General features: G+C 45.0%; 2 protein-coding genes across 5 annotated transcripts in view; one reads left to right on the top strand and one right to left on the bottom strand.

Moving 5' to 3' along the window:
* Positions 1-1822: 1822 nt before the first annotated feature.
* LOC135448997 (fibrinogen-like protein 1) lies at positions 1823-10900 on the top strand. 3 transcript variants are annotated; one of them, XM_064715439.1, is made up of 9 exons: positions 1823-2059; positions 2357-2414; positions 3560-3641; positions 4361-4571; positions 5627-5786; positions 6920-7017; positions 7097-7185; positions 8586-8776; positions 9709-10900. In XM_064715439.1, exons 3-9 carry the CDS (start codon positions 3570-3572, stop codon positions 9896-9898), a joined length of 1011 nt encoding a protein of 336 aa, XP_064571509.1. In that variant the 5' UTR covers positions 1823-2059; positions 2357-2414; positions 3560-3569; the 3' UTR covers positions 9899-10900. The 3 variants fall into 3 exon arrangements, with proteins under 3 accessions (XP_064571509.1, XP_064571493.1, XP_064571501.1); XM_064715423.1 differs by lacking the exon at positions 1823-2059 and adding an exon at positions 2125-2172; XM_064715431.1 differs by lacking the exon at positions 1823-2059 and adding an exon at positions 2261-2282.
* Positions 10815-24182, bottom strand: part of THSD1 (thrombospondin type 1 domain containing 1) — a 30482-nt gene continuing 17114 nt past the window's right edge. For both annotated transcript variants that reach the window (XM_064715404.1, XM_064715412.1), the window contains exons 4-5: positions 20650-20808; positions 10815-16292 (exon numbers count right to left, since the gene is read on the bottom strand). In XM_064715404.1, coding sequence (XP_064571474.1) covers positions 14917-16292; positions 20650-20808 — 1535 coding nt within the window. In that variant the 3' untranslated portion in view covers positions 10815-14916. The remainder of the gene's footprint in view (positions 16293-20649; positions 20809-24182) is intronic.

Raw genomic sequence — 24182 nt, 5'->3', positions numbered from 1 at the left:
CTTTTAAGAACAAGCAACCAACAAGAAACCGGTCTTGAGAGAGTTTTGAGATGCCACTACTGCAATGATGTTCCTTTAGGCTCTGAAGGTGTTAATATCCATCAGGTGTCATGTTCCTGTGTTCATTCCAAGCCATTTTCCCCCCATAACTCTAGGAATATCCCCAGAGCCGTGCTCTTCAGTCACATTTATCCACCAGTTTGCGTGTGCTGGTATTGCCTTTAATGTGTGAATAATAGTTTTTTCAGCACCTTCATACTTTTGTTGGAAGGAAGGTGGAGGACAGGAAGGTAGGAAGGTTTTAAGGTGATGAGACTGTTATTTTTTGCTGACAAGATCACTGAGTATCTTAAGAAAAGGGAATCTGATATTTTTCCAAGAAACTAAGCAGGAATTTGCATTCCAGAATATTTGTGAAGCATGTGTATTCCAGGAAAAAAACCACAACCCAGTATTTATTGTCACATTGCCTAGGGATTTCAACATCTGTGAGGAAACATTGGTGATCACACAGTGTCCACATTCTTTATAATGACTTGATTATTTCAGCTCTGAGCCAGTGGAGCGGTACCTGAAGATACTCTCCTGCTAGACCCCCCCTCACGTGAGCTCAACCTCATGGCAACCCCTCTCTTGTGCTTCAGATATTCCTAAAGCTTTCTCTAGCCTGGGAAAATAAGTTAATCATGAAACAGGTATGCAAGAGCCATGTTCCAGCTGAGTGGGATTTTCACATGCAGATGTTGCTGAGGCGAACATTGGTGGAGCCCTGGAGGCAGTGAGAGTGCTCCAGATGTCTTGGCTCTGAGATGTTTTGGCAGCCACTGAGCAAGGGTTGGAGATTGAGTCCTGCTCCTACAAAGCTGCAGTGACAGAGCACACATGTGAGTTTCACTGGCACTGCAGTTTCACTCTCCCTTCTGCCCTGAGACCAGCAGAACTTAATGCTATGAGGCCTGATGCTCCCTAATCATATAGCCCTGCAGACAGCTGCAGGCACTGACTGTGCACCCGCACCACAACTCCAACACTGACATCACAGCCTCAGCCCTGTCTCTGATCCCACCTGGGATCAGGACATGCTCACAGGCCAATGAGATTTTTGGCACCTTTTAGACAAGAGCATAAATGGTTGCACAGCAGGTTGAGCACTGTCTGGATGGGTCCAGCTGAGAAAGAGTTGCTGCTGCTGGTGAAAGCCCCAGGGGATGATGTGGAGCCTCCCTGTGCTTCAGTGCATGGTACCTGCACACCCTGCTGCCAGCTGCAGTTCCTGGCCAAAGGGGCAGAAAAAAGGGCCAAATACCCACTAGGGAGAAGAGGAAACATTTCACTCAATTTCATAGCTGTCAAAACCAGTCTTAAACTGGGGCTAGAAAACAAGTGAGAAGAAAAGCACTGCTTACATAATCCTTTGGCAGTGGAATGAATCAGGGTTCTTGTGGGAGAAGAGGAATGTAGTTTTAAAGGAATAAACAGCATTCATGTAGCTGGCAGTAGCTGGATAGTCCTGCTTTCCTGAAGAGCAGCACAGACATTTGCCATGGGTTTATGTGCCCTGTCTTTTGTGCCCATGGTCTCTCCTCTGAAGAAAATTCTGTAAAATGGAGCATTCCTGCTGTTTTCTTTAAAATAATTTGTAATTTCTTGGCCATAATACAAAGGGAGGCACCCATCTGTTTGGTTTTGTGGTTTTTTTCTCTTTTCCACAAATGTCCTTGTTTGTGTTAACTAGCAAATCTAATCATCCAGCTCACAGGAGAGTTACACAACCCTCCTGAGATTTCAGTCTAACAGCAAGTCTTGCTTAATACTCCCACATTTGCTTCTTGCTTCAGATTTGCAGCTTCTTTGGCATTACAGCTGTGCTCTTATAAAACAGATTAAACAGCAAAAGGAATGCTGAATGGAAAAGCTGTGTTATTTCCACCTTGCAGGACTTACTGAAATGATCCTGGCTGGGTTAAAACATGAGCTGAAACTCCCACAGGGCGCATTAGTCTGAGTGATTCACATAAACACTCAAAGAAGTCAGCCTTGGTTGAGCTTCCTAGTCAAGGTAGGTAATAGTACACCAGCAGCAGAGCCCCTCTCCCCTCTCCTTTAGAGAACATGGTTGATAGAAGCCTTCTGCTGTTTACTCTCACTGGGAAGCAGCAAGATGAGAACTTGGTAACAACAGAAAACTTGGGGCCTGGGTAACTCTTTCGCATTAGGAACTGAGATGCCTTTTCTGTAAAACTGCCTTGTGCTGTGAAACATTCTTCCTCTGTGCCCTTGATGTAGGTCATCTGGAGAGGAAAATCTCATCAACCCCTTGAAATGCAGCCAGGTTTATGATCACTTTCTTTTGCAGTTAACTTTTAAGGGAGATAATCTTTTCGGGAAGAGGTCTGAAGAAAGGCAAGTTGCAGGTATGTACATTTCATGTGTCTTGGTAAAGGTGCAGATGGAATTGCTTTCTTTCTCTCTGCTCTGCACTGTCTGGTTTCCAGGAGCTGTCACTTATCCCACCCTTCCTGGCAACTTTTTGCCATCACCCGTGGGCACTGCATGGGGCATCTACCTGCATGTCATCTTTTATGGGCAACTTCTGTGGAGCTCTTCTTCCCTCAGCTTGCTTTGAGCCCTGCCTGCCCATCTTGGCAGAGAGCTCCTCTGTTGCAGCAGCTTTGGTGGTTTGGAAGCAGCTTTAGGACCAGCTGCTGCAGGGATGCTGATAGAGCCACAGCTGAAACAAAGCACATCACTCAGAGCACAGAGCTGGGGAGCCAAGTTTCTGCAGCACTTCCAGATGTGAAGCAGGGGAGTTGGGTTTAGCCTAGTTTTCAGATTTTCTTTTCTTTCTGATTTTGTTGTGTTTTTTTAAAAGCACGATGCAAGCACACTGAGAACAATTTGTACTGTTCACTCACATTCAGCTGCATGTTCCCAGTGGCAGTCACTTAGCATATTTTCTAGCTAAGACTCTTCAATCAAAACCACATCTGTGTGTTGGAGCAGATTGGCAGCAGGGGACAGATTGACATCTTGTCCCCTGAAATCCAAGGAAAAACTATTTCCTGTCCACTTTGTCACATGTGTGACTTGGCCTCCAAGGTAATCCCATCCTCACAGACCACTCCGAGGATGAGGAGGGGAATGTCTACAGCCACTTAACCAGGAGGCAAGTTCCTCTTAATTCTACTTTGAGGAGTTTGAACGGAATAAACTCCGTGGGATTTGGAAAAGTCCTCAAGAAAACATGATTGCTGAGCAACTTCCCGTGTGGATACCTGGGAGGAAATACAGAGGTTGCTGGAAAGTCACACAGAGTATTTATTTCTGTGGGGAATCAGGAGCAGACCTGAGCCTTTATCCCTGTCAGCATACTGCATTTGTGCTTTAGCTTCTCCTTAATATACATCTTACCCTGATTTTGTCCTGCCTGTAGTTTCAAGCAACCTCCTTAATAAATCCTGCAGCATCTCCTGGGGACTTAAACATAAGTGTGAGTGGGGATTAAGTTGTGAGAGGCACTAAAAAGCTTCCATTACAGCCTGTCAATACCTCTTTTCAGGTGATAAGAAATGAGTGTGATGATGCACTGGTTGCTGCTGCTCCTTCTGGTCAGCTTTGGCTCACCTGCACCCAGGTTTTCGGTGTGTATCCTTTAGCTGTTTCTGTAGTCTCTCAATGGCTCACCATTCCCAGTCATGCAGAGATGGACATTCCCCCACAGGAGGGATGGAGAGCTGCAAGAGCAGAGCAAAAAGGAATCTGTCGCAGCTAAAGGAATGTTGTGCTGATAATATAGGATTTTCATAGCATTAAGGGCTGTACAGCTGTCTGTGAGACTGAACTGACATTACTAAGAATTCAAAACAACAACAAAAACAACAACAAAAAAGTATTTTAAAAAATGTATTTTTGTAGCCAAAATATCAGCTCTTTTTCAGTTTTACACAAAGCTAATTCTGGAACCTTGCTGGTTTCACCCATTTGCAGTGCAAGAGCCAAGTTTTCCCTCTCTTATCATCCTGAGCACTTTCATAGTTTGCAAACCTTCCCCTTGAGATCATTAAGTGGGGTCAAGACAAATTATTTTCGTCCAAAGGAAATTTTTTGTGCATCTGATTGTATTCTGGCATGTTCTGATCCATGCCAAGGTTGTTTCAGGACCCCCTTTTCTGCTGGACTCAATTCAACAGCTCATGCTGTGCAAGATTTGGACATCTTAGGAAGAGATCACCATGAAATCATGGTGATCCACATAGGCAGTGTGACATGCTAGGGTGAAGAGGAGACAGATACTCCTCTCTCTGTGTCTCTCCTTACCACTGGCTGAATTGTGGGGGGTTTTGTTTTGTTTTCTCCATAGGACAAAGATATCTGCCTCCTAGACAACACTAAATTAAGACAAAGGTTAAAACACCTTCAAGATTTGCTTTACTTATATGAATTGCAGCTGAAGGACATACTGGAGAACACTTACCACAGGACGAAAAGTGAACTGTTCTCAGGCAACAGGAGTGAGCAGCATGAGACGCTTTTACCCACAACCAGTGGAAATTTGATAGTGTATGACCAAGGTACAGTTTGCAGTAGTGTGCCACAATGTTTATTTCTCCCTGCAGTGTCCCATATGTCATATTTTATGTCTGCTAAAAGTTTAAAAATTTTTAAGTGGATTGTGATTTAAAATACAGATACATGGGAAGGAGAAGAGATGCCTGGTTGCCCTGACACTAAAAGATATCCCTTGGGGCTAGAGTCACCTACCCTAGCTGTGGGCAGCTATTACCCAGGTACAAAATGGACATCTTCAGCTGGGCTTCTTACCTGCAGAGAGAAACAATCACTTGTGTTTGCCATCAGATTTACTTTAGGCATCTGCTTTAGGAATAGATGGGTCCTGTTCTTGAAGAGCCCATATTCCCTGTGTGGCTTAGGGGAGCCCAGAGTGCCTGGCTCAGCTGCAGCTGTTTGGATGAGCCAAGCCTCCCTGTTCCTCAGGTCCCCCATTACTTCTGTGGCATAGAACAGGAACGGGCACTTTGTTCCTTGGTGTTATTTTGAGAACATGGTCATAAATGACATTGTTTCCTGTGGCCAAGATTTTAGCCTTTGGGCCTTACATTGGAAGTGTGAAGTACTGAGATCCTGAAAGGCTCTCTCCTGATACAGCCGTGGTAGAGTTGGACACAGGAGTTTAGCCTATTGTTTTAGAAATATTGTTCCCTGATTTTACCAGAGGTACAGCTGAGGGTACCTTACCTTCCACATGGAAATTAGCTTCCCTGCAAATGATCTTGCTGACAGATAAAGTTTCAGTCTCAGGCTTTCATGATATAGCCCCAAGCTAAGCTGCAGCTGTCCTGCATCTCACAAAAGATTTGGGCATTATTCCCTCGGAGGGCATGGCTGTAAAGGCTCTCAAGCCTTAAAGCTCTTTGTCAGGCTGGCAGTTTGCAAACTGGTGTAGCTACTACATTGCTGCACCATTTCCTTTGACTTCACAGGGCTATGCGCAGGCTGGCCAAGTGTCCTTGTCCCATAGAGCCTCTCAGTGACATTTCCTCCGGGTGGCACACAGCCCTTGGCTTTGCCCCCAGCCCCTTTAACAGACAGGTACCGTTGTGCCCAGATTGCTCTGCAGTGTATGGCCGGAGGAGCACCGTGAGTGGCTACTACCGCATCAGGCCCAGGGCGGACCGAGAGCCCTTCCTGGCATTCTGTGACATGTCCGATGGCGGGGGCTGGACCGTCATCCAGCGGCGCAGCAACGGCAGGGAGAACTTCAACAGGTGCGTTCATTGCTCTTGCAGCAACAGGGCTTGCAGTATGGGCACCAGCTCCTACCCCTGTCCTGCTGCCAGGCAAACCCCCACCCTTGAGAAACAGGATGTGCAAAACCATGTATTAGTGATGATAGTTTAGGATTAGGACAATCTGGTGGTACCTGTTGGCAGCAGGGGGCCATTTGCAAAATGGATCTGCAACTTGGTGAGAACTTCCATGGGTTCTTTGCTTTTGAATGCATATTTTATCATTATGTCAAAGGCTCCAAATTGGCAGGTGTCTGCTACCAGTGCACAGACTGAGACCTGTTGAACAGATCTGTTCTGGTATGAGGAATTATGTTCAGCATGTTGTAACATTTATTATCGTATTCAGATAACTTTTAAAAATGCCAAACCAGATTGTCCTTTTCCTATGCAAAATCCCAGAGAGGTGACTTTCATGCTGAAATTTAGAGGAGGAGAGATGCTCTGGTAGCACAGTTCAGAAGAAATGTCCTCATGAAGGTTAATTAACTATCACAGCACACACAATTTCAGGGCATTTCTACTGCCTTCTAAAGTCTATGCAGTGCATTGCAAAGCTACCTCAAGTGACTCTAAGGCAGCTTGCCCAGACAGTGGTAGTTATATAGCCAAGGTAGTTCAGGTGAAATAAAAACATCCTGAAGAGGAGCATTGACTAGTATGAAGGTCAGGCAGAATGAATATCCATAATAACAACATGAGAGAAGGAATAAACACAGGGTTACTAAAACTCAAAATGATGACACACTCTGAAGTATATGAGAATATCAAAGGTAGAGCAGGTGAATTATGACTTGCTGGAGAACAATATCAGGTGTTTTGCTGAAGACCAATGTGACAGCTGCTGCTTTCCCTTTCCTTTTAACTGGAAACATCAGTCTGCAAGCACTGCATCTAGCAGTTTGAAGGTTTGATCCCCATGTATGTGTGTGAACAGGTTTAGCAGGGGAAAACATAAGATGTGAGTTGTATTTACTGTTAGATGAGTCGGATGCTTTTAGAAAACAGTATCTAGATACAGGTGAAGTTTTAATTGTTACCATTCTCAAGTGTCACAAACTTTCTAATCCCCTCTCATGATGAAATTTATATCTATAAATTTTTCTGTGCAGGAAATGGGACGATTACAAACTGGGATTTGGGAAATTCCAGGGCAAGAATGATGAATACTGGCTGGGAAATGACCACATCTATGACCTGCTTGCTAGAGGTCTGAGTATTTTTTCTCCATAGATTTCTCTCTAATTTGCATTGGGTATTCATCTAACATGACACAACTTTATGTTTAGGAGAGAACTCATTAAAGATTGACCTGATGGACTGGCATGGGGAAAGACGTTATGCAATCTATGAAAATTTCCAGCTTGCAAATGAGCAGGTAAGAAATGGAAAGAGCAGTGATTTTCTTGCCTTGGTCTGTGAGGGTGGGGCAGTGCATACACAGCATCACACCAGTATCAGAGTTGTATCTACAGCTCTGCAAAACTTACCTGCTCTGGTTTCCTGGGCTTCCTAGTTTGTGTGACTGACAAAGAGCCCTGGGATCAGGGACATAAACCTGGGACTTCTTCCTTACAACTGAGAGCCCAGGTCAGTGGGTGACAGGATCACATGTTTGTGCCCTCTTGCTAACTGTGCTGCTGAACAGAGGGCAGTTCCCTGGCCACAGGGCACAGGGATCCCCACATATATTTGCCTCTAGCCTCATGATTTAAAGTCTTCTGTGAGTGAGAAGACTCTTGGGGTTTGAACCTCTGCAACTAAATGGAACCCTGTTCTGCTTTCTAAGAGAGTGTTTCAGACTGTCACACAAAAGGCAAGTGCCAGAGCAAATCCTCTCAACTTTATTTTAAAATAAAACAGCAGATTCTAATCAAAGCTTTGAAAGACCAGTTCTAAGTTCCTATCTTGAAGAGAAGTACCTGTAGCACTATACCTACTGCTACAGACACAGAAACCCCAGAGATAGACACATCCTGAATTTTCATGCTGTGCTTTTCTAGCTGTAGACAGTGTCCAGCTCCATACAGGTGCTGTTCTTTGCAGACTTGCCTTCCTGAACACCACATATAACTAGTCCAAATAACCAAGGACACTGCATGGACCAGTCCTAGTTCCAACTCCATCACCACTCCAGAAATGTTTACATTAAACTCAGTTTGCAATTAGAGGTTTCTTATGAAAAGTTTGAACAGCTGCATTTCAATACCTTATGCCATTTTTCGTAAAGAAATGAGGCCAGTGATGGCAGGAGAAAGCCCACAACACAAATATGACCATCCACTAAATATCAAATATCTCTTCAACCTTTTAGTTGTGCACAATGGAACTGTTGTTCTAAATATTCCTACCAGGACCAGATAATAGAAATCAGATGGCTTCTCATCCTTGGAAGAGCAAAATGCCTAAGCATTTATTCTAGCTGAAGAACTGCTCTGTTTAGGAAGGCAATTACTTGACACTTGGCAGTTTTTGCTAAGTTGTTCTTGATCAGCTAGAAAGAACTTTCCATCTTGCTGTAAGGTGTATTAAATGGTTGTTGAATGACAATAAACCTGGAGCCTTTTCTAGCAGCAGCAGTAATTACCAATCCCTTCTGGAAGTTTAAATCCTGCATTGATCTACACTAGGATCATTAAAGCATGGAGACAAAAGTCACTCTTGACTTCAACAGTGCCTTTGACAGTGAATGAAATATCCAGAGCTAATTTGGCCTCAAAACTGTGAGGAAAGGCAGAAAGAATGGATGTCAAATAAATGTTTCACATATTCTTGCAGGAAAATTACAGGTTATGGTTTGGCACCTATTCTGGTAATGCTGGCGACGCTCTGTCTGGTGGGAGCAATTTTGAAGATCAGTGGTCAGCTTCTCACAGAGGGATGCAGTTCACCACATTTGATAAGGATCACGATCAGTTCCTGGCAGGCAACTGTGCATCAGAGAACAAGGGTGGCTGGTGGTTTAACAGGTATGGAAAACAGCTGATTCCTCTTGGATGTGTAGGTTGTGGGTGGCAGCACAGCTGAGAGGACTTGCCTGCCTTACAGCAGCTGGAGGCTGCTGTGTGCACTTGCCACCTCTCACAGCCAAACCTACAGATCCTCAAAGGAAAACAATTTACTACTTTTATTAGAGCAAAGCAGGTAAGTTGAATTCACTTTAAGAAAATGGGTCAGAACAAATGCACGGGGGACAATGACCTGGAAGGAAAAGAGCTCTCCTGAAAGTGCTTTGTGTTATACTCCAGTGAAGAAAACAACTGTAGCCATGGTAAGGTGAAGTGTGTACAAAGAACATTTCCCTAGAACGGACCCTCTGTCTAAGAGCAGAGCTACCCCACAGCAGTTATAAGGGTGTATTTGTTGTTTGGGCATATGCCACACATCAGTGGATAGGGACTCAAGTTTAACAGCCCTGGAATCTGGGATATGACACTCTCAGATTTTCTCTGCTTTAGTACAGGATGAGCCTCTTAGACCAGATTCTCATCACATACCACTTGAAATTGGTGGAGCTAAAAAAATGTACATCAATAGCAGGATTTACCTCGATGAAAAGACGTCTGCATTTTTAGCTGTCAATATGGAGCTGCCTACACTTGAGCTAGAGTTTACCAAATGGCACTACACCCCTTTGTTCAGGCCATGCAGTTCTAATGTCCATAGTTAATACACCTGAAGGAGTCAACAGGCAGAATTATCTGACCGGTGTAGGTGTCTGCTTTAGGATGCTTTAGGATGACCCACATATTCCTGTGCTCCACTAAAAGCATTAACCGTTTAGTCCATCCCGCCCTGGCATATCTAGATATCTGTTGTGTGAGAACAGTACTTTGCAATGATGCAGTATCTTCTCATGCTAAACTGAATTCCCTTCTTGTCTTTCCTGCATTGTTCCAAGGTGCCATGCTGTGAACCTCAATGGGCGATACTACAAAAGAGGGAGGTACAGCGGACCCCATGATGATGGCTTGGTTTGGTCTACATGGCATGGGATGTGGTACTCACTGAAATACTCAGCCATGAAAATCAGGCCTCCATTCTTTATCGACAGAGAGAGCGGAGATGGTGACAACAGTCAGGCCAGCTGAAACTGCTGCTTTGGAAAGAGAAAAGCACAGGCTGAAAAGAGTGGTGTAAGTTGATAGCCAGTGCTCTGCTGCTGCCGATCGCCAAACCTGCACTTGATAGCTGGAGTTGCACCTGCTTCTGCTACCTGAGGCTAACAGCACGAGTTGTTTGAGCACAGCCAGACAACATTTCAATAAAAAACATATGGATCACAGTCGTGGAATAACCAGAGATTTCTTTTTCAGCAGTTTTCAAGATTTTGTTGGAGAATGTTTCTTTAAAGTTCTCTGGACTTAGAAGGATCAAGCATGTCCTTTAATCAATCTATACTTTTCAAAGTCTTTCTCATCTTGATTTTAACTATCAGTGTTTCTGTTATGAGAACATCAGTATAGAAAGCACAAGGGAATGGGAATTGGACTTCATCTGGTGTGCCATTGTTAGTGCTTTGATCTGCTTCAGGAGAATGTTTTTAAGCAACTTTTCCTATGGTTGTAATTGCCACACTTCAGATGCAGAGTGTTCGTGGAATGTGTGAAACCAGCCCAGAGGATGGACATGCTCCAACTGCTAACGTGCATCCAGACGAAGGCTGCTTCAAAGTAGTCTGTCCACCCACAATGTGGACACTGTGAGCTCCATTCCAACAGCTTCCTGCTGCAGATCCACTGCTAGAGTACACCACAAGACATTAAAGCAGACAAAGACAATCCTGCCAACCAGTTTTAAACCCCAGATTAAAATTATGCAGATTTGACTAAAATTAAGGTGAACACAGATATTCCTAGGAGCTCCTAAAATGCAGTCATTCTCCTGTACATTCTCCTGTAATTTACCAGATGACCTTGCATTAGTGAAGAGGAATCAGAAAGTGATTGAACCACAAGGCACACTGCTTTCATTGTCTCACTGGGTGAAATGAAAGAACAACACAAATGACTGAAAGAAATGGAATACTGAAAATTTATTTTCTACAGCTGTTAATAACAACAATTAAAAATGAACAACAGAATCAGCTTGATGCAAATAATTTAAACCTGCTTCCTTTCATTCTGATTTATAATAATTTTTAAACTGGTATTTCTCTTCCATTTACTTGCTTTTATATCCATACATACTGTAATTTGAATACATATCGACAAAGAGCGAAATAAAACCGTCTGAGTAGGACTTAATACTTTTTATCTGGTTTTCAACAATAGGAATGTGAAAAGAAATCTGGATCAAAATCTTGGAAAGCTCATAATATGAGAAATGTATTCTTTCAGTGTTGGCTCTGGTGCTTTCTCACCTGTTGTCCTGGGTAGTTGAAAGAGTCTGCAAGGTAAGTTTAATTATCATGGCTCAAGCTGTCCTGGAGACAATGCAGAGGAATGAGGTGAAGGTTGAGTTTAAAACTTGGTTTGGTTCCTTTGCTTCCTAGACATCCCAGTGACTGCAAGCATGAACATCCAGCGTAATGGGCCGCACTCCAGGGAGCTGTGCTGCTAGAGCCTGTGCCCTTGGCCAGACTGCCCCCCTGCCCTCTTCTCAAGCACGCTCATGTGGAGTGAAATTTTCACCAACATGTCTGAAATGAGATTGCCCTTGTGAAGAAAGGGCTGCAAAAAGGCAGCACTTATCCTTTCCCTTCTGATCACTGCTTCTGTATTTTGATACGGTAAAATCTCAGTGCAAGATTGTAACTGCATGTTGGGACATAAGGAATGACTTTGCACACATTATAACTGTGTGGCCTCTGAGGAGCACTGGGGGCAGAAAGGATAATTTTTATTGTTTTGAAGACACAGAGAAATGTGAGTGAAATAAGTTCGTGCCTTCTGGCAGCTGATGCTCAATCCCATCCTTCAGCAGAGAGCTAAGGAAGTAGGGCAAAGACTGTGGAAACTACAGCATTTAGGGGACAGCATTTGTGGTCTGGCAGTTCATTAAGCATCTGGTAACCCATCTGATAATGGATTATCAAGGTGGAGATGAAGTCATCAGGGCTAAATCAGACAACCAGCACCCAGTCCAGTTCCCCAGTGAGTGAGCAATGAGTGATGTCAAATCCAGACTATGGAGCCTGTTTCCCTGTGTGTCAGTATGGAGGGGCAGGCATTAGAGCTGGACTGCCTTCAGCCAACATCAGTGCCAGGGTGTTTCTCCTGTCTCTGAGAGGGAAAGGGAGGCCAAGGCATGACAAGCTGGGAGGGAAGAGGTTTGCCCTGCTGCCTTTGATGTAAAATGTAGTAAGTACATCTAATGCACAACACAGCCCAACATTGGGACAACTTTGCAGGAAGAAGCAGCATCTGATTTAGAGCAATGTTGCCTTTACTCCGCCCTGCTGTGGCAAAGGAAACCCCCTCTGAGATGCAAGGGTCACAGGGCTTTGTGCAGGAGCCTCCAAATCCCACAGCACACCTCAGGAAGCATTTCAGAACCACCTTTAATTTTAATAAACAGGGTAGAATGGCACTAGCTGAGTACTTAGTGGATCTGAGGGCTAGCGCCAAGCTCCAATCCCTCCTGCTGAAGCCTAGGGAAATGCTTGCTGAATGTTGCTGCACTGCATATCTGGTCTCCCATTTCTCCAGGGTCTCTCTCCCATGCTGAGAGGCTCAACAAAGCTTAAACAGACACTGTAGCCCTGCAGCTCCAATGCTGATGGATCCCGCTTCAGGGAGAAGGTACTTCACACCACAGACCTTACCTTAGTACAGGCAGGATAAGTAACCTGAGCAGCAATTGTTCCAGAGGCGTGATTTCCAGCTCACTAAAGTCAATTTAAAGCCTCATTACATTTGATTGCCTTTGGGTAAGTCTTCAAGCGTGAACACGTTTATAGATGCTTTAAACAGCTTTTCAAGCTGACAGTTCACGGGAATGCATCGCTGGTACCAACACCACGCTGGGCCAAGGGCTGAACATCAGCATCTTGGCATGGCTCCCGGGAAAGAGGGAGCTCACATCACCCACCGAGTCAGATCCCTCACTCCAGCAGCAGCTGCAAAGCATTACCCATCAGAAAGGCCATTCAAACAGCCAGATTTGACTCTGATGGCCAAATGCTGAGGCTTGCTCCTCCTGTGTTGTCACAGCAGGTAACACCGTGTGCCTGTCAAGCTACCTGTGCCAGCTTTGGACACTGCAGCGGGGTGCCATCAGAAACTGGCAGCTTACACATAGCAATGCTGCTCTCCCTTTAATATTGCTGCTGGTTTGGGGGGGAGCAGGGCTGGGGGGGGAAGAAGTATGACATTGGGAAATCTCTCTGCTCAGAAAGCCAGTTTTAAGAAAGATAGCAGCCTACTTCGTGACAATGGAGCAGATGCTAATTTTGCTTTCACACCCACAAGGCAGGTTAAAGGGCATGTAGGGTTAGGCTCCTTAGGGGAGAGTTGATTTCAGTCTAATAGTCCACTGCCTAAACCTTTCTTCTCTTACACCAACCTCCATGGGAAGCATCTCCTCTTTTCCTGTTTCTGCCCACTAGCATTCCCCTGGTCTTTGCAAAGTCCCCAGAGAGATGGTTATCCTAACAAATGGCAAGAAAAGTCTTAGTCATCCACAAAGCCTGAGCTCTGCTTCTGCTGTTAATTGGAGTTCCAACCTAACTCTGAATACTTAAAGCAAATTCTAATGGCAAATTTGTGATGTCTGGTTTTAAAACACAACAAAAAAGCCCATCATGGTTTTTGTAGTTCACTGTTACTGCTCTCTACAATTCTCTGAAAGGAGGTTGTAGCAAGGCGGGAGTTAGTTAGCCCCTTCTCCCAGGTAAAAAGTGACAGGATCAGAGGAAATGGCCTCAAGTTGTGCCAGAGGAGATTTAGATTTGATATGAGGGAAAATTTCTTCACTGAAAGAGTGGTCAGGCATGGGAAGAGGTATCCCAGGGAAGCAGTGGAATCACTGTCCTTGGAGGTGTTCAAAAGGTGTGTTGATGTGCCAGTTAAGGGGTATGGTTTAGTGGTGAACACAGTGGTGTTACGTTAATGGTTGGACTTAATTATTTCAGAGGTCTTTCAAATGTAAATGATTCTATAAGATTCCCTGTGAATCACCAGATATTGTCAAGCCATTTTAATTTTTTCTTCCCAGAATGGGTATTAATCAAATAATCTTGTTGTTTTCTGGTTTTGTTCATAATTTATTTTGAGCTTGCCATGGTAGTATTATTGTCAATGTACTTACATTAAAAAATTTTAATAAAGGAAAGGATCACTATGGAAAGGATGCATAATTCAACAGTTCTCTCACTGCTTTTGACAGGTAACATGCTGCGGTAACATTTCTGTGAGGACTAAAATCTGATCACCTGTTTTCTTTGCCCTCCCTGTAGCATGCCTTTTGTACTAATTTCCTGCAAATATTTGTACATTGTTTTCTTGATATAAATATTGACAGTAAGAAAATATCAAAGTCTTGAATGATGAAAATGTCTCCTCAATTTTAAATTCACTCCAATATTCAGCATCAAATGTTTGCACTTTCATGCAACCAGCTAAAACACCCCCTACCATATGAGTTATTTGAGCAACACCTACAAATCAACACAGTTCACTGATGACTATCAGAAAAATTATGAAAACTGCCCACAGATTGAGCTTTGTGCTTTCTACATGGGAAATGATTACTAATCAGGGCAGATGGTTGAGGGTGCTGGACAGTGGATGCTTCAGTATCTCACAGTCTACCAGTACACAGTGGACAAGGTGGGAAATGTCAGCGGCACTCTTCATGTATGATGCACAAAACATGATGCTTTACACAATAAAATCTATTGGCTATTCCTGAGCCACACCTTAACTAACGTGTTCCTTCCCAGGGTACTTTGTGTGTCTTGTACACACATACATACAAAAAATAATTATATGAAAGCACTTTTCAGTAATTAGAAAGGAATATGTTCCCACAAGCCAGACCTGGGGCATTACTCCCTGCTGCTATGTGTAGAGGTAACATGACTCCTGCTCTTTCTTTCACCAGAAGCCAAGTGATCCTGCAGATCCTCTCCCACGCACGGCACTCCTGCAGGGCCGCAATGAGTCACTCAGATCACCAGCTTCTCAATGCTCAGAGTGCTTGTTTCATCTTCTTCATTTGAGCCAAAATACCCAGGGAGGTCGATCATCTGCTGCTCCGCCTCCGTTAAGCCAAAAGTAGAATTGTCATAAAAGGCAAACTCAGGGTCCAGGGGGAAGCTCTGGCACTTGTCCCTTCGATACTGGGCAGGGCTGATGCTTTGGCCTCTCTGGGAATTATCTTTGCCATTTGGGCCGGTTTCTTTCCGCCACACACCTTTGGGGTTAGGAGAAGGGCCCCTCTTACTTCGGCTGGGCTCAGGCTTCTCAGCTGCCCTCTCCTGACCAGCAGGCTGGCGATCCGTGATCAGGTCCAGCTTCCTCACCGGGGGACCTGCCCTGTGGTGGGGCTTTGTGCCATGGCCCTGTGGTTCACACCCCAGCACAGTGCCCTGGGGCTGATCCAGCTTTTCACAAGCTGGATTGGCGTTTCTTGATTTTGGCCGTGTCCTGTCCTCCAGACCATGGTCCCACGTCCTGGTCCTGGAGTTGTAGAGAGGAGTCTGTCGGGGTGTGAGAGTGGACATGCTTCTCTCTCTGAAAGGCCTGGCCTTTTTAGTTTCATGGAAACTGGCTGTTCTTCTGAACTGCGAATTTCTGTGACAGCCCCTCTCAGGCAAGTCCACTCTGTTATCCTGGTGCTTGAAATGACCTCTTCTTACCAAGGTTTGGGTAGGGCTCATTGCAGGATTGGCCTGTGAGAATGGAAAATCCAGCCTAGGGTGAGAGCCTTCTCCCAGGAACTTGGGCTGACTGGCTGGCTGGTCCAGGAATGGAGATTTGATCCGAAATTTGTTTGCCGCTGCCTCCTCTTGGTTTTCCCCACTCAGGGGAAGCATGGTGGTGGCACCAAGAACCGTGTCCGTGAGAGGATTCTGAGAGACATGGTACACCTTAGTCGTCTCTGTCAGGCCTTTCTTCTTCATCTCTTTCAGCTGCTGCTGTGCCAGGCGGTAGCTGAAAATTGGAGGGATTATTTTTTGGGCATTTGGCTGAAAGTTTTCACTTCCAGAGGCATCATCTTCTTGGGCAAACTGGAGGCTTCGCCTGTAGGTTAGGGGAATGTTAACAGGGGCGTCCCCTCCTTCAGCAAAGCTGTCCCGTTGCTTGTTGCCTTGGCAAATGTTCTCCTCATCTGAGTTCTTCCGGAAGCCGGGGGAATGGACGGAGCTTCGTCGGACAGCGGTGCTGCACTTCTGAGCTCTGCAGAGCTTCCTCCAGAGGGTGATAAGAACAGTGGCAAAGATGATGAACAAGCACAGCGAGATACCTGTGATGGTAACTATGTTATTTGCTTTCTGGTCCTCTCCTGGCTGAACAGAAGGTGGGGTGGGAGGCTGGACAGCTGTAAGAAAGAGCACACACATCTGTCAGAGTAGCACAGGCAGCAGCATTTTGGTATTTGAGGATGGGTACTTCACTACCAAAGAAAAGAAGCCATTAATACAGTACAGGAAGTTGTCTGCCATTAAAATTTGCTTATTGGAGATGACTTACTACTTGATGACTTCAAACTGGCATGAACATCTACTTACTTTAAACCAAGACTGCCACAGACCTTTTAAACATAATAGGTTTTTTTTCCTGTTCTGCACTTTCCATAAGGTATTACTGAATACCTGGAAAATGAAGGAACTCTGTTTGCCTTTCTTTATGAAGTACATTTAGACTCCCCATTGAAAAGTGACATAAAGGGGGTAAAAAGAATTCAACACAGGCTAGTACTTCAGGTATCACTTTAAAATTATTTTTAGGAGAGCTTAAGTGTGTGTGAGAATTTAAGTGAATTTGAAGAGAGAGGCAGCATCAGGAGAGGCAATGTAACTTTTCTAATCAGTCCTCTGAGGATGCTTCTACCACTGTCTGGTGCCACAGTTCCAGAGGACAAAACCTTCCCATGCCACAGCAAGCTTTCAACTGAAAGTGCCATTGCTCTTTCTCCGGCATTCTACTACCATTCTTCTGTTGTGGACTGGAGATGGAACTTGAACAGGGAAGAGTACTCTGCAAACCCTTCTTCACTGAGATGGTAATTAGCCACCAGGACAGGCATCCTAGGGAAGCCATCACGGCCAGAATTCACAGACTGTCTGGACAATGCTCTCAGTCATTTAGTAGTCCTGGGGGAGCAGGGAGTTGGACTCTGTGATCCTAATGGGCCACTTCCAATTTGAGATATTCTAACCCATAATGTGACAATCACAGAGCTGTCCACAGCCCAGTTTAAACCTCTGACTTGCCCATTCCACCATATTACAGATGGCTGAACCAATGACAAATTGGTAATTCTTTTATTAAATGAGGTCACAAGCATTTCACAGGCGATCCTGAACAGAATACAGCACAGTCAAAAGTGGATTAATTGGTCCAGTAGCTAATTTTAGTATCTGTTAGCATTGCCCAAATTCTTCTGTTCTGGTCAGACATGAGCTCTCTAAAGCCATGAAGATTTTGTTGGAGGACAAGGCTGGTTAGTTGCAGTTGACAAGAGCTGGCCAAGAAGGTGTGAGCTCAAACAAAACCACTGAACAACCCTGCCCTAGTCTCTAGTTTTATCCAGAATCCAAAGCCTTCCATCAGACTGATAGCCAGCTGTAAGACTTGGCAGGTGCTCCTGCCTGCACCAGAGTGACTGTCCAGGAATAGGAAATGTGACTGCAGAATAACAAGAACTGGACGCCATGTACTTCCCATAATTCAGGAGAACACACACTCAACAGCAAGCTGGTAATGCAGCTGTTAGGTGGGCAGGATGCACAAAGGCACTGATGAACACAGGCTAGAAGGTCTCAGGCTGCTACAGAACAGAAGTGCAGGGTGCTGGGAAGGAGATCCACCTCCCTATTTCAGGCTATCTAACAATCCCAAGTCCTCTAAAAAATCCTGCCATTGCATTAATCCTGCCATTGCATTTGATCTTTGTGTCACTCTGAGAGCTTGAAACCAACTTAAAGAACAAGACCACTGCCTGCTGAATCTTATAGAAGGATCTCTAAAATCTGCATTCAGTCCAATGCCCCTGTGCCAGAGCCCAGAGCACTGCTGCTCTGGATACTTGAGAGGGGAGTGAACAAGCTGAGCAGGCAGGGCCAGCATTTGCTCTATTCAGCACCACTGCAGTAGAGCAATTAATTCATTTCTCATCCTTCTCTCAGTCGTTTTTGCTTATGGATATTTTCCAAGTACTCCATTCTCTATTTGTAATGCATGCTGTGCTGCATTGTTTGGGATACACAGCTAACAGCAAGGAACTGAGATTTTCCAAAAAGGACTGGGTCCCTATGGTTCACTTCTCCCTGCACCTCATTGGCCCCTGCACCATGCACAGGCCTTGCTCATTCAGCCATTTGCTCCATCTGCTGGACTAATGTCTGCAGAGTTATGCTGGAAACAGAACCTGTCTGCTTCTGAAAGCTGCAGACAGCTGGAATGGGAAGGGTGACGGTGACACTCCCAGCTTGAGATTAGGCAGCGGATGAATCCTGTAAAATCAGAGTGTCAAACCCCTTCTTGAGCAAGCTGAGATTCAGTGGGATGTAACCATGCATGTGATTCTGTAAAGGAAGCTGCCCCATGTGGGAGCAGGAGGATTAGAAAGCATGTGCAAGACAGAAGTGAGGTATTTCCTCCAGATGATCCCACTGCAGTGGGCGTAGACACAGCCTCCTTTTCCTCTGTGCTCTCTATGTATTAACTTCTTATTAACCTAGACACCTCACTGGAACCTGGGGATTGTCCAGACCTGCTGAGTCCAACCACACTGCCACAGCTGTGTGCACAGTGTATGCACAGGATGGTTGGAAACCATCCTACACCTTTTACAGCTGCACACCTGCATGGGAGGAGTGACCCCTCTGAGAAGCACCAGAGGCTGTCACCTCCATGCAGGCAAAGCAAGGTCCACACACAAATTGTGTTTCCAGCACATGCTCTGCAAGCAGGGAACCCCCTTCAGTGAGCTCCCTGAAGGGGGACCAGGACTGCTCTCTGAGCTCTGAGCTCCAGAGGTGGGGAATGAAACTGGCTGGTAAGGAGACAAATCAAATTATACACTTACAGACATACCCCTCCAGAAGAAAGACAGAAGGCATGGGATAGCACAGCTCAACAGCAGCTTTGGAAAAACCCTAACAACCCCACTGTGTTTTGGTGGTGGCATTGCTGCCCACAGCAGCCTCAGAGAGCCTGGCATAGCGAAGACAACTAGAGCAGGGTTGGTTTAAACTGCAGACCCAAAGCATCTAAATTGTTCCTTTCTGCTTTCACTCAGAGCTTTACTAAATAAGCAAACCCACATGGTCAGCATTTTCAAGTCACTAAAAACATTAGATCTGTTAAAACATTCCCAGTGCTTCATGACCGCTGACAACATGTAATACCCGGTTTGATGGAATATAATTTTTAGCATTTTCCGTTCACCCAAACTTTTGTTAAATACAACCCATTTCCTGCAGTGTTCCACAACACATTTCAGTCCTGCCTGTATACTTCTGAGGCCTTCATCCCCAACACGTGAAGCTGGTTCAAGCCAATACTTCCACTAAAAACATAGTCCTCCCCTCTTCCTGCTCCAGCTGCACATTCTCTCCCCCTGCTGTCCTTTCCTTTTCAGTGGCATAAACACTGCAGTGGCCACAGGCTAAACAACTCCCCACATCCCCAAACTGTATATTTTTTTAGCTGCTTCCATTCCAGTTCTACACACTGCACTTTTGCAAGCAGAAAGAAGAGCCTGCAAGCAGCCAAAGCAAGGACTAAGGCCTGCTGGTCACTTTGTAATAGCTTAAAATATCTGTTAAATAATACTGTGAGATCCTAGCAGCCTGCACAGTTCCCAGGTATCTTTCCTTCCACATCCCCATTCCCAACCCCTGTGGCACCTGTGGGACACAAAGGCACTGGAGCTTGTAGATCAGCTTTCTGTTCTCTTGGCATCAGCACACTCCTTTTCAGCAGGGAGTTTGCAAGAAGCAGAAGTTTTGCACAGACTAAGCACCTGTACTGTGCTGAAAGAGGGCACTTCTCATGCCCCTCAGCAGTGGCTGTCAGCACCCAACTATGGTGCTGGCACAGCCTCATCCAGCCTCACTGGAGGCCACATGGTTGCTGTAATCCACCTCATAGAAGGCTCAGGTCTCTTGTATCTGCACCCACTTTCCACCCAGCACCAGTGGCCAGTTGTTACTGATAGGTAAGGGTTTATAAAACCTTTATAAAGCCTTACCTATCAGTAACAGCCAGCCTGCCCTGTCACAGGCCAGCAGCAGTGGCAGGCTGGAGCAGGGGAAGATCTGGCACTACCACCTCAAAAATCTCACAGAATGGCAACCTCATACCACAGGTCCCAGCTGGAACCAGCAACCTTTTTTAGCTTTCTAATAGGTTTCCACTGGAGTCTTTGGCTTTTACTGAATGTGTTCTGATAGCCCCAAGATCTCTCTTTCAGGACTTCTCCACTCTCTGATCATCCTGGAGATTTTAAGCTGCACCCATGGCATTCAGAAATATTATGCCTTGGAGCCCTATCTCCAGTGTTCCCCAATCAGACACACAGAGGCTCCTGCCCTACTCCATCAGCCACAGGAATGTGACAGCCCCCCAAACCAGTATGACTGAAAGGGAGACAGGATGTTTCCATTTCACACTTTGCTATTGCCAGGGGGGTCACAGCACTGGGGGAAGAGGAGAGCAGAGCTACATACACACACACTCCTCCAGCGAGCACAGGGAAGTCTCTCTTGGCGATCCAGCGCAGCCTGGTTTTGCCAGCGAGGAGCTGAGGCACTCTCGGAAGCGCTCCCGGATTCCGTCCCCACAGGTGACGCTGCACGGGCTCCAGGGCTGCCACCGGCTCCACGTTTCTACAAACACACAAGCTCACAGCAATGAGGAGCGTGTCTGCTTCCTTACCTTTAATGACACAGCCCTTTGTCTTCTTTTTGAGAAAAACAGCGATAAATAAGCAAACAATGCAAACAGCAAGACCAAAATAGCAAGTGGCATCCAGGGATGGGCCAAAGCTTCCACTTGCTGTTTTCCTTTGTTCACCCCAGTGTCAGCCTGCAACAGTGGTCAGTCAACTGGCAGGCAGGTTCTGCCTGGAACAACAGCAAAAGGAAATGAATCCACAGATCTTTGAAGTGGGCTGGTAATTTATATATTCATCCAATTCTTGCCTGACAAACAGTGCATTTACAGCAGGATAATTTGATTGAAGTACAGTTACTGCTGATTTACATGACTGTGACAGGATGATAAGTCTACAAGGCCTAATGAAATGGCAACATTGGTTCACTCTTTTATTTTCTTTCCAGCACATAAGCGTATTATTGAATCATTCATCTGGCAACTTACAGGTCTCTATTGTATTATTGCTTATGATTAGGCAGTTAACTCATGGATGGAATTTTGCATGTTCATTTATTTATTTTAACTGGAGGCAGACGCAGGTTCTAACACTCTATTATAATTTTTTAATGTGAAATAAAATCCCTCTTTTTCTTAGACAACATTCTCATCCAGCGATCTCCACATTCAAACTTTACAGCAGTGAGAACCCAGAGAAGTAAAGATGGGACCATTCCTGTCCCTGTGTGACAGTGGTGACACTGAGGCAGGGCCACCACTTTAAATTCCAAATGAATGCATGAGCTCAGGTGCAATCTTAAAAGATAAAACCCCTGGGGATGCTCCTATGGGTCAGCTGACTTTGACAGAAAGAAAAACAATAGACTTCTTAACTTCATTTCACTGCCCACAGATAAAGTAGAAAAACAGCTAAATATTTTTTTTTAAAAGTAGACCAAGTTAAACTCTGCTCTTCTGGATAATTTATGGTGCTGCTACCGCCAACACAAGCTGTGATTTTTAATTTTATTACTGCTGCTAGCATGCCCCGAGCCCTTAACCAGGTTATGATGTCCAAGCACTAGAGAATGTTGCATGACTGAAAATGGCTTTATAATTTTATATTTTATTGGTTGCTGTATTGTTCCTAGTGTGTTATTATTTTTAAATGTCTCTAACAAGAATAAATACAGTTGTGTTTCAATAAACATTAAATTGTAACTGCTTTGGGCCCTGTCCTACACAGTTTTGTGACCATGTCAGCATTAATGTGATCAGCCTAAGAGGAGCAGTGGATCTGCCCTCCTGGTGCAGGTCCTCACCTGCACTGCAGGATGGGGCCCCAGAGCTTGAGCTTACACTTGTGCTGCCAGCCACAGCTGCAGAGTGTATGTGGGCACATAGTCACACACATTTGTGTGCCTGCAGGCCCCAGGACATCTGCATGGCCTAATGCAGAGGAGAGATGGGCATGGCAACACACCCTGGTGCTGCTGCTCTAAGCCCACACAACATCAAGTGACCACCCTGGCTGTTTGTCACTGACTCCACCACAATAGTGCAACATCCAAGACCCCAGGCTGTATTTCACTTTGTGCTCTTTGTGCACCTCTCTGCTTTCACCCCTCTGTCTCTGGAGATGGTGATGAGCCCAAAGGCAGGTTGAGCGTTCAGACTCCTCCTTCAGTTTGCAGCCATGTCGGTTTCCAGTAAAGTACAAAATGGAACAAGTGTATGGTGTCAAGGGAAAAGAGAATCAGAGGATGCCAACAAGCAGGTAACTGAGGAGGTTTGTTGGGATAAGGAGTCCCAAAAAGGGAAAAACCATGGAAAGTTTGCAAAACACATCGGTTAGCGAGCCAAGGTATTACTGAGGGCAGGAAGAAAAAATGTTCACAATCAATAGTTAATAAAGGGCTCATTGATACCTTCTCAAGAAGACTTCATAGTATCATATATATCATAGGATCTCCCAACAGTTTTCTTCAGGTGAGGAACGTGAAGGACTCCAGCAGTGTCCCTCACCACTGGTAGAGAGGCTAGCTGAAGGACCTACCTCCTTGTAGACCTACAGACTCTTTGTGTGAGCAGCTTGGTGAGTTCCTGTCATAATTTCCAGGGCATGAGCTAACTTGTTTCCCTCTCTCCACATTTCCTGCTCATCTAAACTTCTGTTAATTAAAGTCAGATGCAGAGCCAAGCTCAGAAAGGTTCTGGTTGCCTCCAGTGCTAACACTGGTGATAGTGGAGGGTGCTCAACAGGCTCCACATTGATGCCTGTGGGTTTCAACATACAAGAACATTTAGGATGAGTAATTTCCCAACACTGACGTCAAACCTGACATGCCCATTGCTCCAGGACACTTTTCACTGACTTGGACTTTGGCTAAAGGTATAGAGTTCCTTAGCAAAAACACTTGGCATCCATAGCTTTGGGGCTAAGAAATGTGCTTCAAACAGCAGGAGAGCAAGAAATGTTCCAGTTCCCATGAAAGATGGGAGATTTAAACTCCTGCATCTTGCTCTGCAATCCCCTGCAATTACCGGAATGTAAAAGAAAATGAAGCACAGTTATTCTCCCCCAAGGAAATGAAATTATTAACCTCCATTTAAGACAAACAGATTGAAAATGCCAGGGGAAAAACCAGAAGGTATGCACTGCAAACTAGCTCTAATAAGCGTGAGGTTTCTTCACACACAATTGAGGAATCAATTATCAATGTGAAGACATCTAACTGATGAGTTATTTTGAAATAGCTGACAGTTGGCAGATCTGCCAACATGAAAGATAAATGCAATTAACTGTGTTAATTATTGCTCTGCATAAATTTCTCCCCTCAGATTTCCATGTTCACAGAATTTTGCACATGCAGCACTGTCCATCAGCACAGTCAGCAAGGGACACTCAGTATCATCATCATTCTTCCAGCCTGACACACATCACCAGTCTTAAACACTTCAACCAGGCCAGTGGTGTGGGACAAAATCACTAATTACTGACAGGTTCATGAAAGTATCTGTGCTAGCCTAGGGGATTGCAGGATATTTTTGGAAGCTGAGATCAGTTTTTAGGTCCTGAAAACAGCCTCTCACCCTTCCATGGAAATGAAGTTTGGGTGCACTGAAATGGTGGCATGTTCCAACAGTTACTAATTTGGACAACGAAAGGAAAAGGATCCCTTTAAAGAAAGAAATCCTAGACTCTGAGAAAATTGGAGTCTTTTCCCCACAAGCAGGCATTGTTAAGAAATGGGGAGGCACAGCCTAAAAATAATTTTTTTCCAGAAGCTGAGTCTGTAAGTGAGTCTGTAAAACTTGATTTATTCCTAATGTGTGGAGATGAAGCATTTATTGACACAGAAAAAGTGGATGGGGTAGAAACCAGCCC

This window comes from Zonotrichia leucophrys, chromosome 1 (genome assembly GCF_028769735.1).
Source record: "Zonotrichia leucophrys gambelii isolate GWCS_2022_RI chromosome 1, RI_Zleu_2.0, whole genome shotgun sequence".
Classification (NCBI taxonomy): domain Eukaryota; kingdom Metazoa; phylum Chordata; class Aves; order Passeriformes; family Passerellidae; genus Zonotrichia; species Zonotrichia leucophrys.
The sequence above is the reverse complement of the archived record's forward strand: the minus strand, read 5'-3'. Positions and strand labels throughout refer to the sequence as shown.